Raw genomic sequence first — 14,357 nt, 5'->3', positions numbered from 1 at the left:
CGATAGCTAAGATAATATCTTTCTCTTTTAGAATCAGTGAGGTGTACACACAAGGAATCATAGACTATGGCAAAGTCTTACCTTCTATTTAAATGTGTTTTTGAAGCTACATTTTTATCAAAAGCCATAACCTGTTCAGTGACATTTCTCTCCTTAGGAAATTTTTCTAAAGAAGTAAAAGGATACGTATAAAAAATTCAACATATTTTCTCATAATTAAAAAAAAAAGAAGAAACAACTTAAATACTGGAGGATGGTTAAGCATATTGTGGGGTTTCTTCTTAAAAATAAAATATGAAGACTATAAAGTATCATAAAGAAAAATATTTCTGACGTATTAACTTTTAAAAGCAGGTATCAAAACTGCAGAGACACTATATATTTGTTCCTACATTACAGATGAAATCTGTCAATGAATAGGGAAACAAATAAAAATGTAGGAAAAAAACAGTTTGTTAAGGTATTAGGAAAATATGTGCATTTCTGCCCCCCGTTTTTTAAAAAAATCTTTATTGAATTTGTTACAACATTGCTTCTGTTTTATGTTCTGGTTTTTTGGCCGAAAGGCATGTGGGATCTCAGCTCCCCGACCAGGGATCAAACCCGCACCCCCTGCTTTGGAAGGTGAAGTCTTAACCACTGGACTGCCAGGGAAGCCCCTCAACCCCCATTTTAAAATTTCATCTTATGTGATTTTCTTAACACTTCAGTGATAAATACACGTATCTTCAAAGCGCCATCCTAATGTACCTTGTCTTTGTAACCCTGAGCCCTGAGAAGAAGACGGAGCCAAGAGAAGCAGATTACCACAAATGCAGTGGTTTTTAAGGAATCTTTGGATGAAAAGAAATACCAGGTGGTAAGGAGCAGGCCTGAGGCTTTCTCAGGAGAAAGTGGTCTCAACAGAGACAAAGAGAAGGTCACATGGTGGGGAAGAGAAAATGACCCCCTCTGCCCACGTGAAAATGAATTCATGAGAAGGTCTCTGCCCTGCGGCCACAAACGCTCCACTCTCCTCTCCACCCCTGCCAAGTCATGGGGAAGAGAGATGCTAAGTCCTAAAGATCAGGAACAACAATCCCTCCTGGGCAAGGACTTCAGAAGTAAACATGGAAGAGGGTGAGAAAAAACAATGGACAGCTGAGACAGAGGAAGCTACAAGGAATTATGAGAAAGCAGCTTTTAACCCCAAGAAAAGAACCAAGATGAGATCCAAGCCCTTAGGGGAAAAGCAGTAGAGAGTGAAAGTGAAATACTAACAATTTACCTTTATTTTCTCATGGGTTTTTTGTTTGTTTGTTTGTTTGTTTGTTCTGGCTTTGTTCTAAATTGTGTATCATTTACTTGTTGGGCTGTTCCTACAAACCAAAGCTTTTATAAGCTAGCTAAACTGAACTAAACTTCAAAACTAAGCCAAAGACACAGGTGATGCTAAAGTTATAGCAAAGATTCACTTTGTTGTACAGCAGAAACTAACACAACATTGTAAAGCAATTATACTCCAATAAAGATGTTTAAAAAAAAAAGTTATAGTAAATATCAAAATATCTACACAGGGCTTCCCTGGTGGCACAGTGGTTGAGAGTCCACCTGCCGATGCAGGGGACATGGGTTCGTGCCCCGGTCCGGAAAGATCCCACATGCCGCGGAGCGGCTGGGTCCATGAGCCATGGCAGCTGGGCCTGCGCATCTGGAGCCTGTGCTCCACAACGGGAGAGACCACAACAGTGAGAGGGCCGCGTACCACAAAAAATATATATATATATCTACACAGCACAGCTCTTCTTCTGATCCTCAATTAGATTCATTCCCCAGAAAAAAATGTAGACGTTCAAAACCTATTCTTGCTCTCTAATCATTTCACACATGTGCATCTAACACCTCAACAGGATGGTAATCTAATTCAGAGAAGAGATAATAATTGTCTCTGAAAAAAACCATAATAATTAACAAATGGAAGCAGAAGAAGGAATCAACCTTATTCACTGACTCACAGATTGATAATATCAACAGGGGATAGACTGATATGGGCAGAAGCCAGATTGGCGGCCTGTGTATAGAGCAAGTAGATTCATTCATTTACTCACTCACTCACTCATTCAAAATGCATCCATCCAGCCGTCCACCAAATATTTCCTGAGTGCTATATGTCCTAGCCACTGGAATAACTGCTGAGGATATAGTGCTAAGCCAACCATCACCAACTCTGCCCTCTTGGAACTTACAGTCTTATGGGGGCTTTAAACAAACAAAAACTTAACCTGTGATAAGTGGTGTATGGGCATTAATATAATACTAATGTCTTTTAAATGCTTTTTAATAATAGCATTACTTACAAAGTATCTTTGCTCAAAATTTAACCTGAATCTAGTAGTGTTTAGATCTAAACTCAAATTTACCAGAAACACAGGGGAGAGTGGAACAAGTTAATGGACACCATAAGCAAACAATTAGAAAATCCAGAATGTAGAGCACTGGTCTGGGCTCTTCAGAAGTGGGATGGGAGAAAAAGAGCAAGGAGTAGTGGATGCAGCGACAAGGGAGGCTATACTAAGAAAAGTGAACTCTGAGAGAGAGAATAATGAAAGCAATGTGGGATTCCTGACTGGATTCTGGCTTGGGGGAAAAACAACAACTAGCAAATACTCGTGAGGGACAGCTGGCAAATGATGAATAAAGACCATATATTATATTGTATATAATACAACATAGGAATTAATTTTGCAGATGTGATAATAGTATTGTGGTTATAAGAAAATTCCCTAATTATTCAAATGCATGCTGAAAAGTTTAGGGGTGAGACGTGGTTTTATCTATAAATTACTTTGAAATGGTTCAGCAAAGATGAACAGATATAAAGCAATGATACTCCAATGAAAATTAACTTTAAAAAAAGATGGATAGATGAATTTTAAAAAAAGAAAAATGAATGGATGGAGAGAAGAAAAAAATGGAGTAAATATGGGAACATGTTGATAACTGTTGGATTTGGATTGGGACTCTATGGCAGTTAACACATTACTCTATTTTTCTGTACAGCTGAAAATTCTCCTACGACAAACTACTGCATATGATGCTCTCACAGAAGGGAACACAGGGACAGGTAGAACAAACACACAACAGAGTACGGCTCCCAGTTCCCCCACCCATCCCATACTGTCCAGGCAGACGGGGCCTCTCTTGTCACCTGACCCCAGCCCCACTTACCTCAATCAGAGCCCCCTTCTCCCTGTCCTCGGATTGTTTAGCACTGTCCAATTCATCATGCATTTCTGAGAGCTGGTCCTGGAGATCCCTGATCTCAGTCTGGTGCTGTTCTCGTTCCATCTTCACCTGGAACAGCCTGGCAGGAAAGGAAGCCCATGAGAGAGTTTCTCCTGGCCTCTGCTTATTTTCATCCAGTCTGCTTTCAGAGCTTCAGATCATCAAGCAGAGGCACCTAAATCCCCAAGGAGCCTCCCATTTTCTGTTCTGCACTGAACAGAAAATCACAAACCAGAAAGGCACTGGTAAGAACGCATGTCTACAGTCTAATTTGCCCAACAAGAAGACAAGTGAGAACTCAAACCAATGTAATGGGAAAGGTTATACAGTGACATTTCCTCCCCAAAAGGAGATCACAGGGTACTAGAATTTGGACATAGAAGATAAGGAATCAGGAAAAAGAACACAACTTTTATGATAAATGTTTTCATTAAAGCCACCCCACTCCCTACCAGCCTACCCCACCCCATCCCCAGTACTCTAGACCAGGAGAGTTAGCAAATTATGGCCCATGAGCCAATCTGGCCCACTGCCTGCTTTTGTAAATAAAGTTTTACTGGAACACAGCCATGCTCATTCATTTATGTATTGTTTATGGTCATTTGCACAATACAGTGGTAGAATTGAACAGTTCCAACAAAGACCATATGGCCCATAAACCCTAAAGCATTTACTATCTGACAGAAAAAGTTTGCCAACCTCTGCTCTAAAGGGAACTCAGAACTATTCTACCTTTTATTTTGTAAAGTCTTTACAGCACTCTAAATTTTGATTTTTTTCTTACCAACCTCTTTTCTGAAATTAACCTCCAAGAATGTTTCAAAAGCAAACACTACACCATCAAAATGGCAAAGGTAATCAAATGCTTTTATGATATAATGTCCTGTTTTTCTTGAATTTCCCTCTAGATTTCACTCCTGCTTAACCTCTCACTTAAGGCTTCTGTCATGGCCAGTGGGCTTCATGACACCATCCGTGTTCACACCTTGGTTTCAAATCCTCTTGTCACAGATTTTAACACACATGATAGCAGGGCCATCTTGGGCTTGTCTTTCCTTCTCTGAAGACCCAAAAGAAGTATATAAGAACTGGTCACAAAATTGGTCAGCACTATCCAGGACAAAATTCAGAACGTGGGAGACTGTGGAGGTCATGTGACACATGCTTTTTAGAGACTGGGCCCAGGCTCTTTGAGATCTGTCCTTAGATATCACCACTCAGTATTCCTTGCTTCTCACTTGACTGCTCTGAGATCTACTCTACGGGCTGAAACTTTACAAATATCCTTTGAGGTACACAAAGAATTTTTAAATTATTAAATTCATTCTGCTTACCAGTCTACACATCACCAGTTTTATAATTTTACAAAAATAAGAGGGAGAAAAGGAAAGGTCAGCAGCCCTATAAAGATTTGGAAGGTTGAGCAGAATTAAACGGACAAAAAAGGATCTGGCTTGGGCTTCCCTGGTGGCACAGCGGTTAAGAATCCACCTGCCAATGCAGGGGACACGAGTTCGAGCCCTGGTCCAGCAAGATCACACATGCCTCGGAGCAAATAAGCCCGTGCACCATAACTACTGAGCCTGAGCTCTAGAGCCTGCAAGCCACAACTACTGAAGCCCGCGCGCCTAGAGCCCGTGCTCCGCGACAAGAGAAGCCACCGCGATGAGAAGCCCACGCACCGCAACAAAGAGTAGCCCCCGCTCGCCGCAACTAGAGAAAGCGCACATGCAGCAACGAAGACCCAATCCAGCCAAAAATTAATTAATTAAAAAATTTTTTTAAAAAGTGTCTGGCTCCATTGGTGCAGGAAACCAGCAAGGGCACAGGCTCTGGGCCAGAACTTACTCCTCCAGGTGTCTCCGGAGCTCCCCTTCACTTCCCTCCAGCCGCCGCTGCAGCTTGGCATTCTCTTCTACCTTGCTTTCATGTTGACTCTGGAGTGCTTCTAAGTTTGCTTTCACTCTGTCTCTCTCTTCTTTGATGTTCTGCTGATTCTAATAAGAATATGTAATGTTAAAGTACCTCCACCATACATTAATGTCATCCCACTGAAGCCTCCTTCTCAACTCTGATGGACTCCATGTCTCTGCACTTAGATTATTAAACAACTTGATGGAACTATGTAATAAAGCCATGGGAGTTCGCAACTAGAAAGAACACTAAACACTTAACGAATTGTAATTCTTCTAAAAGAGAAACACAAACACAGCTAAATCACATTCTGCTCTATTACTTACTCCAGATGTTTTATATACATTTAGTTTCCAATTTGCCTGTCTGAATCCAACAGCGTTTCTATTACTCTGTCAAAGCCAACATTCTCTATGTGCTTTAGTTACTTAAAAAAAAAGTTCTTTGGGCAGCAGGAACTAAATATACAGGAATTTGCTCAGCGATGGGAAGAATGTTTCTTTTGGGAAAAAAATTTGTTTTCACTTCACTTGGGCAACCCAAGGTACTTAAAATATTCTTTATCAATCAAGACGGAACAGAATAAAATAGCATAAAGAAAAATAAGATACCTTGACTTCTAGTTGAAGCTGTCTCTGAAGTTCAGCCACTTCTGTGGTCAACTTGTTTTTCTGTTCCAAGAGATCTTTGACTTCAGATGAAGAATTAGAAGCCTACGATTAATTGCAAAAATATCCTAAGTTAAATGTTCAAGATGCTTTATTTTTTTCTTGCATGAACATTAACAACAGGATGATACTCTCAAAAGGATTTGGCTAAAATCCTACAGCAAAGTGGTTAGAAAACTACAACTAAAAGTGAGGGGAAAAGGTAAAAGCAGAAATCAAAACCAGAAAAGGCAGTGTCTTGGCTCTCATGCACCTGAATCCAGGTGTGAGTCATGCATGAACTTAGAATGAGGTACTTCCTCATCTACTCCTATGAAGCAGACCAGAAACCAACAGTCAACAGAAACACAGCACTTCCAATTTTCTTAGGCAAAATGAGAACAATCTATCTTAGAAATGTAAAGCTAACCCAAGGAGGGAAATTGTAGATTGTTCTTTCCCAAACAAAAACTGCCTGCTTCGTGGCTTTCCAATATGGTCTTAGCCCATTAAGGGAGAGGGTTCTCTTGCACGAAAACACTTAACTGACACCAAAATATAAAACTCCAAAACCTTTGCCAGCAAATAATCAGATTCATAAAGTGAGAGAGAAGGGGAGTAGAAAAATGTGGGCAATTAAGCAGTCACGGCACTGTGATCAGAGCCAGAAGTCTAAGAGCCTAAGTTCATCGTCTCATTATCTCTGGCTTGATTAAGAAGCAGCAGCTGCTTAACTGGTCTCCCGTCCTCTAATCTTACCTCTCTCCAAAAACTACAAAGAAATGAATTTTTATAAATACAACACTACTCAATGCTGTTTAAAGTCCATCAGTGGAAGCCTATATCACCTTTGGCCTGAAATGAAAATTGACATGATCTACAAGGTCCTGCCTACCTGGTGCCTGGTCCCCATATCCTAGCTCTCTTCTCCAGCTACACTAAATTACCTCTAGTCCCCTAAACATGGCAAGCGCACACCTCTTTATATTTTGTGTTTTTTGTTCTGTTCCCTCTACTTAGAATGCCCTGCTTCCCCTCTCTGGGAGAATTCTATGATCTTCTGAGACATCATTAGTGTTATCGACTCCAGAAGGGCTACCCCAACTTCCCCAGTTTAGGCTGGATACCCTAGTGTGGAACCACAATGACAATCTTAACATCAAGACCACAGGATGCATTCTCCAGGAGAATATGCAGGTTAATGCAAAGCAACAGTAATGGTGATGATTTGGATTTAAGAGATTTCGCAAAAAAAATCCTAACCCAATTTAAAAAACTGTGCAGAGTTCCTGAAACCTGCCTATAAGCAAGGTGTATAATTTAAAGGTTCCCCAGTGGGAACTGTGTGTGTGTGCATATATAAAAATATTTTATATATTTATACATATAATATCAATACATAATATATAATAATAAAATACATCTATATAAAGATATATAATAAAATATGTTTAAATATTTTAAATATTATTTCTACAGATAAATTAAAAAATGGTTTTATTTGATGCCAGAGCAGCAGTCATGGGTTAAAGTGCAAGGGGAATATGGAACAGTAGAGAAAAAAGGGAAGTTGATGCCTATAAATATCCTTTATTCATATGTTTCCAAAGTTAAAAAAGCAGCAATAGACCAACTCCCTGTTACCTGCCTCTGGGTATCTTTCCTTCCAGGGCAGAATTCCCCCCAGAAGGGAAAAGGAAAGATGTCCAAGCAAGAAATGCGGTATTCAAGGTGGCACAGAATTGAGGGACAAGATTTTAGTCGTCCCTCTTTATTTTTTTATTTTTTTTTGTGGTACGCGGGCCTCTCACTGCTGGGGCCTCTCCCCTTTCAGAGCACAGGCTCAGCGCGCGCAGGCGCAGCGGGGCCTCTCCCGTTGCAGAGCACAGGCTCAGCGGCCATGGCTCACGGGCCCAGCCGCTCCGCGGCATGTGGGATCTTCCCGGACCGGGGCACGAACCCGTGTCCCCTGCATCGGCAGGCGGATTCTCAACCACTGCGCCACCAGGGAAGCCCAGTCGTCCCTCTTAAATGCTGCTTCCTTTCATGGCACAACGTATGTCTAGCATATAGTACATGTTCATCAAATAGGGGATGAGTCCTCCTTTAACAAAAAATCTCCAAGTCCCAACTAAAATTCAGTACAATAAATTAAACAGGCAGTTTTTTTAAAAAGAATTTAGCCCCACTCTACCCCTTCCTCTCCCTTCGGCCCATGCTGGTCAGCCCACCAGTCTCTCTTCCATATTCTCTAGTTTGATTCTCTTATTTCTTATTCTTATTCAAACCCAAGTTTGAGAACTTGGGTCCAAGCCCGTTCATACTTACTTTTCAAACATGCCTACAATAACACTAGGGTTCTCCATCCCATGCTTCATTTCATCCTTCCTATTCTTCTTTTCCCTTTCTAAATTTTACCACCTATTGTTTCATCCTGTTATATTTTATAAATTTTTTTAAAAATAAAATTTCTTAAAACCTTTCTAGAAAAACGGCAGGGTGCAAATTAGCAACATTTAAAACATGCTGTTCCATCTTCGGTACTGCTTACTACTCAGGAAACTTCCCACTAACTACTGTAACCAAAAGTACAGACTGAAGAAAGCAATTTGTTTGCCAGGTTCCACGTTAAATGCCCTCTACAAAATACAAAGCTTCGCCTTACTTGATTATTTCCTTGTGTGCTCCCTGCTGCTCGAGACTTCAAAGTCTGGATTTTCTCAAAGACCAGGTTGACCTTCCTCTTAGTAGCATCATCATTATCGGTGCTTCTGGAAAAAAAACAATGAGGGCACAACCATTGGCCTCAGACTATTTTATGTGCCATGACACACAAACAGCAAGCCCTTTAAGAAGATAAATCACAAGAGGCGTGAATTAATTAAGGCTGCAGACACAACCAGTGTGAGGAGAGCAGGATAGACGGTGTATTTTTCTCCAGACAAATTGTTCAATGTTACCACCCGATTTAGGAGAGGAGTTCCCACTTCCAAACATGTGAAAGAGACACAAGCACATTCTAAATAAGCTTGGAGATAACATCCAATAAAAATTTAGGGGCTTCCCTGGTGGCGCAGTGGTTGAGAATCCGCCTGCCGATGCAGGGGACACGGGTTCGTGCCCCGGTCCGGGAGGATCCCACAAGTGAGAGGCCCGCGTACCACAAAAAAAAAAAAAAAAAAAAAATTTAGTAATTTGTTGCTTGCCTGATTCAAATGACATATATTCACTCCAACAAGGAATCTCTCCTGTATGTGTGTCACGCTAGGAATGATCCACCATGATCTTAACTTGTTTTAGCCTTTGTTTAAAAAAATAAATCCCCCAAGCCAAGGCTGTCAACACAGCTGCCCTTTGCCTAGACTTTCATAGGTAATGGTAAGATAAAGTTCTATTAAGGACTACCCACACCTTCTATCACACATTCCTGGCACTTAGGAAAAAAAAAATTTTTTAAACGGTGGGGGGGATCTCTCCCCTTATTTTCTTTCTTTCTTTTTTTTAAAATTTATTTATTTTATTTATTTATTTTTGGCTGCGTTGGGTCTTTGTTGCTGTGCGCGGGCTTTCTCGAGTTGCGGTGAGCGGGGGCTCCTCTTCGTTGTGGAGCACCGGCTTCTCATTGCGGTGGCTTCTCTTGTTGCAGAGCACCAGCTCTTAGGCGTACAGGCTTCAGTACTTGTGGCACATGGGCTCAGTAGTTGTGGCTCACGGGCTCTAGAGCACAGGCTCGGTAGTTGTGGTGCACGGGCTTAGTTGCTCCACAGCATGTGGGATCTTCCCGGACCAGGACTCGAACCCGTGTCCCCTGCATTGGCAGGCGGATTCTTAACCACTGGTGCCACCAGGGAAGCCCAGGGAAAAAAATGTTTAAGTAAGTTTCCTTAAAAAGGTGCCTCCTACTAAAGTTTGTCTCACCAGTCTCTCAATAAACCATGGGCCAAAAAAATAAAAGAATGTAGAGAAAGAATTTTAAACGTTAGAAGTTCTCCTACCTTAATCTTCTCATGGTAAAACCCTTTACAGAAAGACACTAATAATTAGTTCTTAGCTAGAAGAATCTCTCTACTTTTTTTTTTTTTTTCAAAAGAGCCCCTATCTTATATTTTGAATGATTTTGTCAGCTCTATATTACTGACAGAAAATTGTAAGGCACAATATAAAACTATGAAGTGTTCTGATACCAATGAGTATTTGCCAAGTGACTTTCAGTCATGTCAGACTATAAAGCTTTTCTTCTTTTTAATCGTATCTGATGAGAGAACTGAAACAGAAACTTCAAATTCCTGGCCTAGAATTCCAGCTCAGTTGGTATCTAAGTAAGGACTGAAAACCAGATTATTCAAACTCATCCTCCCAGATAAGTAAGTAGAAAGCACTGCTTTTATATGACTCATACATGCTTTAAAAATAATGGAAGCAGGGGCTCCCAGCCAATGTCAACTCTGGGGAGGGGAGGAGGTGTTTTTATTTGTAACTTCTAATAAGGGACGATTGATTACCACTGTGTGCATACAGACAAACTCAAGGCGACGACAGACTCAGTTCAAAACTGAATAGTAGACATTCTTCCTATCTTTGGATTTGTTTCTGAAACAGTAAAGAATCATTTTTAAAACACATTCATTTTTAACTTTTAAAGTAGGATGTTCTTCCCCACACTTCCTTCCCCTGCTCTTCACCCTCCTCCACCCAAGACTTAAATGCTGTTATGACAACTCCAGCCATGGAGTCTGCACCCTGAAATGGCTCACACAGGGCAGGAAGGGAGTGTAAAACACAAGGTCTCAGAAAAGAAAATTAAGAGGCCCACCAGGAAGGACAATACTTTGCTCCTTGAAGGAAAATCACTAACCCTTCTTTGAGGTAATTGTAAAGTATCTGCTTGGCTGTCTCCTCATTGGTTTGCTGAGTGAGTTCTTGCTGGCCTTTTAACAGATCCGGTGTGGCCTGGAACACAATGTTTGTTATTAGCTCACAGGATGCTCCTTCCAAGAAGAAGGCAAAACCCCACAGCAGAAGCTTCCAAACACTTTCCTGCTTCCCAGAAAGGATTCCTCAGGTAAGGATGCTCATTACAACTGGTTCCACCACTTAGTAGCTCTGTAACCTTGGGCAAGTTACTTAACTTTTCCTCACCTCAATTTTCTCGCCTGTAAATAGAAGTTAATAGTACCTACCTTCATAGGGTTGGCGCGATCCTATAATACATAACAAAGAGTGCCTGGCACTTACCAACCTTAGTATCATTTTTATCATTTTCATTATTTTTTACTGTTACTACCAAAACACTAACTGGACCACATAAATAAATTCCATCACTTCAGGATAAACCTAAATTAGGATTAACCTAATTTCTCAGGACAGAAATTAATCCAGTCACTCAATGTCATGAGGAAAATTAATACATCTAAATAAACCTAAGTACAGGGCCTCTTGTTTTGGAAACAAATTCTGCATACTTTCAGATTTTACACATACACGAAAAGAAAAATCGAGCCTCTCTATAGTGTTTGACAAGTTACTTTACAAACAAGAACACAACAGGAATCTAGTGGTACTTGAATTTACTTAGAAAACCAAGCGATTAGCAGTAGGTCATAATCTACTGCTAGGGAGAAAACTCTAAAAACTATTACTGATTCAAGATGGTGCAATTACTGACTCAGGATGGAAGATATGTATTCCTACAGCCAGGATGTATTGATAGACCACTTAGAAGGAACAAAAAGACTCCCACCAGTATTACCTGAGTATTTGAGGTGGAAGTAAATGTCTTCACAGAAATCCTCTTGGTACCTGAGTCCGGGGAAGTTGCTAGCGCCCGATTCTGTAACATCAACGTAGCGGTGGCTGTTTTGATTTCCTCCCCCTTCTTCGTCTGTGCTGGGAGGGAGGATGTGCGCCCAGTCGGACTTTCCTGACCACCTTTGTTTTCTGGAACTTTCCCATCTTTGTTCTGCAGGAGCGGCCTGGCCTGGGCTCCCTGCAGCCTGGCGAAGGCGCGCCCTCCACCCTGCCTCCCCCGGTGCTCCTGCGCCTGTGCCCTCTGCGGGCACACCTGCGACGGCCGCAGCAGGTGTTCGCTGGACTTGCCCAGGTTCCTGCTGAATTCGGTCAGGTACTCCGAGTTCCCTTGGAGACCGAAAGGAAATGCACTATCCACGCTTCGGGACCTTTTCCTGTCTTCTGGGTTGATCCTGTTTCGCTTCCCAGACCTGCCTCTTCTCTGCAGCCCAGGTTTTTGGTCAAATTTTTCAATTAACTGATCCACGCCAGGAATCGACCCCGTATCAATATCCCGTCCAGTTCCAGGCAAGAAGGGGATATACCTTCTGTTTTCATGACGATTCACATTGTCGGCATGGATGGCACATTCTTGGTCATCGAGTAAAAATCTGTACAAAGAGTTGGCCGAAGTGGGAGTTGTGGACGATGAGGAGGACCTCCGGGACCGGGCTCCGTCCAGCACGGGCCCGGCTGAGTCCTGGCGCCGGAACGGAAGCACGTCGGGCCTGGTTTTCTTGGCTTCCGGGTGGGTGTGCGCACCGTGGGTGGGTAGGGGCCTCCCGCTAGGGGCAAGGGCCTCCTCTGCCAGGCCCTCCTGGCTGCAGCTCTGAACATTCACGCACACCGAGGTCTGCTTCTTGGGGTCATCAATGACCACGGAGCTGCACAGTCGAATGGCCGTCACGCTGGATCTGGCCAGGTCTTCCGAGGGAGGTCTGGTCGGCTGGGAATGGCTAGGTTTGGACGAGCAAGTCCAAGCCTTCTTATTGTTAGTCCCTTCTTCTGCAAAAGCTTTTAGCCAGTTACTCTCAGGAGGCTGGTGATTTTGTAAGTTCAACTCATTCTTTTCAGGATCATAGGGCTGTAAAAGCTCTGGATGCCTCTGAAAGTTCAGCACGGGGGATGGCTTCATCGCCTCCCCTTTGTGATCTAGAACTCCATTCTTGCCCTCAAAGAGAGAGGGCTGTTTCAGGTTTCTTACTGGGCCGGGTGGGGCATATGGGTTTTCGGGCAGCTGCAGTTCTTCTGCACTGTTCTCCTCGAGCACAGATCCATTGCTGGAATGGAGAGGCAGGTTACTTGTCACTGGAGACGGAAATGATGGCCCGTTTTCAGAAAAAGACGTGCCTGCCAGACACCGCTCTGTGTTATTGAGGACTATGTAGGGATGGCCATCAATCCCCTGGACCCGAATACTGACACCATAGGAGCCTGCCTTAGCGTGCTGGGAATTCCTTGATTTTTTGGTTTCATCACTTGCGAGTCTCAGATGGACACCGTATTCCTGCTGCACATGTTGATATTCACCGAAATACAGCTCCATGGTTCACTGTTGTTCACTACCAGGGGAAATTGGGGTAAAAAGAGGACATTAAGTTAAAATTACATCTGTTTAAATGAAGATTATGAGGGAAGACTTCAAAGTTCAGGGAAAACCAAACACTTTAAAGAGCAAGGACACTTCAGAACCAAACGCTCATCCAAACAGGGCTTTCTGGATGCCTGTGGGCCCACGTGACCGTGGCGTTTGTCAACACTGAGCTTGAACCCTGGCCTTAGGGTAGATGACTGGCCAAATGACCTGATGCCTTTGGTAGAGCTTAATTATTATGTTTCTAGCTGATAGGCTGTGCTGGTTGCCTCGTTTTTTCCTTAGTTCATTTCCTCACACTTTATGCTATTTATTTTTAACCAATAGGATGCTCCAGTTTACCAGCATTTGAGAACAAGGTACTTTTCCAAGAAAATAATTAAGAGCTAAGGTGTTCTGATGCTCACCATTTTTCTTTTTTTTCTGAACTATTAATTTTCTTGTCAAAACCCTTTCACTCTTCTTTATGCACAACCCTGCTTTGAAATCTTTATCATTATTTATTTGGCTACAGTGTTTAAAACATTTTTTCCCCCCCCGTACGCGGGCCTCTCGCTGCCGTGGCCTCTCCCGTTGCGGAGCACAGGCTCCGGACGCGCAGGCTCAGCGGCCATGGCTCACGGGCCCAGTCGCTCCGCGGCATGTGGGACCCTCCCGGACCGGGGCACGAACCCGTGTCCCGTGCATCGGCAGAAGGACTCTCAACCACTGTGCCACCAGGGAAGCCCTAAAACATTTTTACTTCAAGGAAGCAGTTGTTTGTGAGACTGACAATGAGAGTGATTAAAAATAGTTTTCAATTTTTTTTTTTTTAACCAAAAAGTTCAAGTTGGGACCTCCCTGGTGGCGCAGTGGTTAAGAATCCACCTGGGGCTTCCCTGGTGGCACAGTGGTTGAGAGTCCGCCTGCCGATGCAGGGGACACGGGTTCGTGCCCCGGTCCGGGAAGATTCCACATGCCGTGGAGCGGCTGGGCCCGTGAGCCATGGCCGCTGGGCCTGCGCGTCTGGAGTCTGTGCTCCGCAATGGGAGAGGCCACAACAGTGAGAGGTCTGCGTTCCGGAAAAAAAAAAAAAACACTTCAAATGGGCTTCCCTGGTGGCGCAGTGGTTGAGAGTCCGCCTGCCGATGCAGGGACACGGGTTCGTGCCC

General features: G+C 42.9%; 1 protein-coding gene across 1 annotated transcript in view; it reads right to left on the bottom strand.

The window, feature by feature from the left end:
• The window catches only part of CGNL1 (cingulin like 1), a 142,387-nt gene that overhangs the window by 74,347 nt on the left and 53,683 nt on the right, over positions 1-14,357 (bottom strand). Inside the window, exons 2-7 of the mRNA XM_028495088.1 lie at positions 11,575-13,174; positions 10,681-10,775; positions 8,491-8,596; positions 5,790-5,891; positions 5,113-5,261; positions 3,208-3,343 (exon numbers count right to left, since the gene is read on the bottom strand). Coding sequence (XP_028350889.1) covers positions 3,208-3,343; positions 5,113-5,261; positions 5,790-5,891; positions 8,491-8,596; positions 10,681-10,775; positions 11,575-13,158 — 2,172 coding nt within the window. The 5' untranslated portion in view covers positions 13,159-13,174. The remainder of the gene's footprint in view (positions 1-3,207; positions 3,344-5,112; positions 5,262-5,789; positions 5,892-8,490; positions 8,597-10,680; positions 10,776-11,574; positions 13,175-14,357) is intronic.

This window comes from Physeter macrocephalus, chromosome 11 (genome assembly GCF_002837175.3).
Source record: "Physeter macrocephalus isolate SW-GA chromosome 11, ASM283717v5, whole genome shotgun sequence".
NCBI classification, from domain to species: domain Eukaryota; kingdom Metazoa; phylum Chordata; class Mammalia; order Artiodactyla; family Physeteridae; genus Physeter; species Physeter macrocephalus.
The sequence above is the reverse complement of the archived record's forward strand: the minus strand, read 5'-3'. Positions and strand labels throughout refer to the sequence as shown.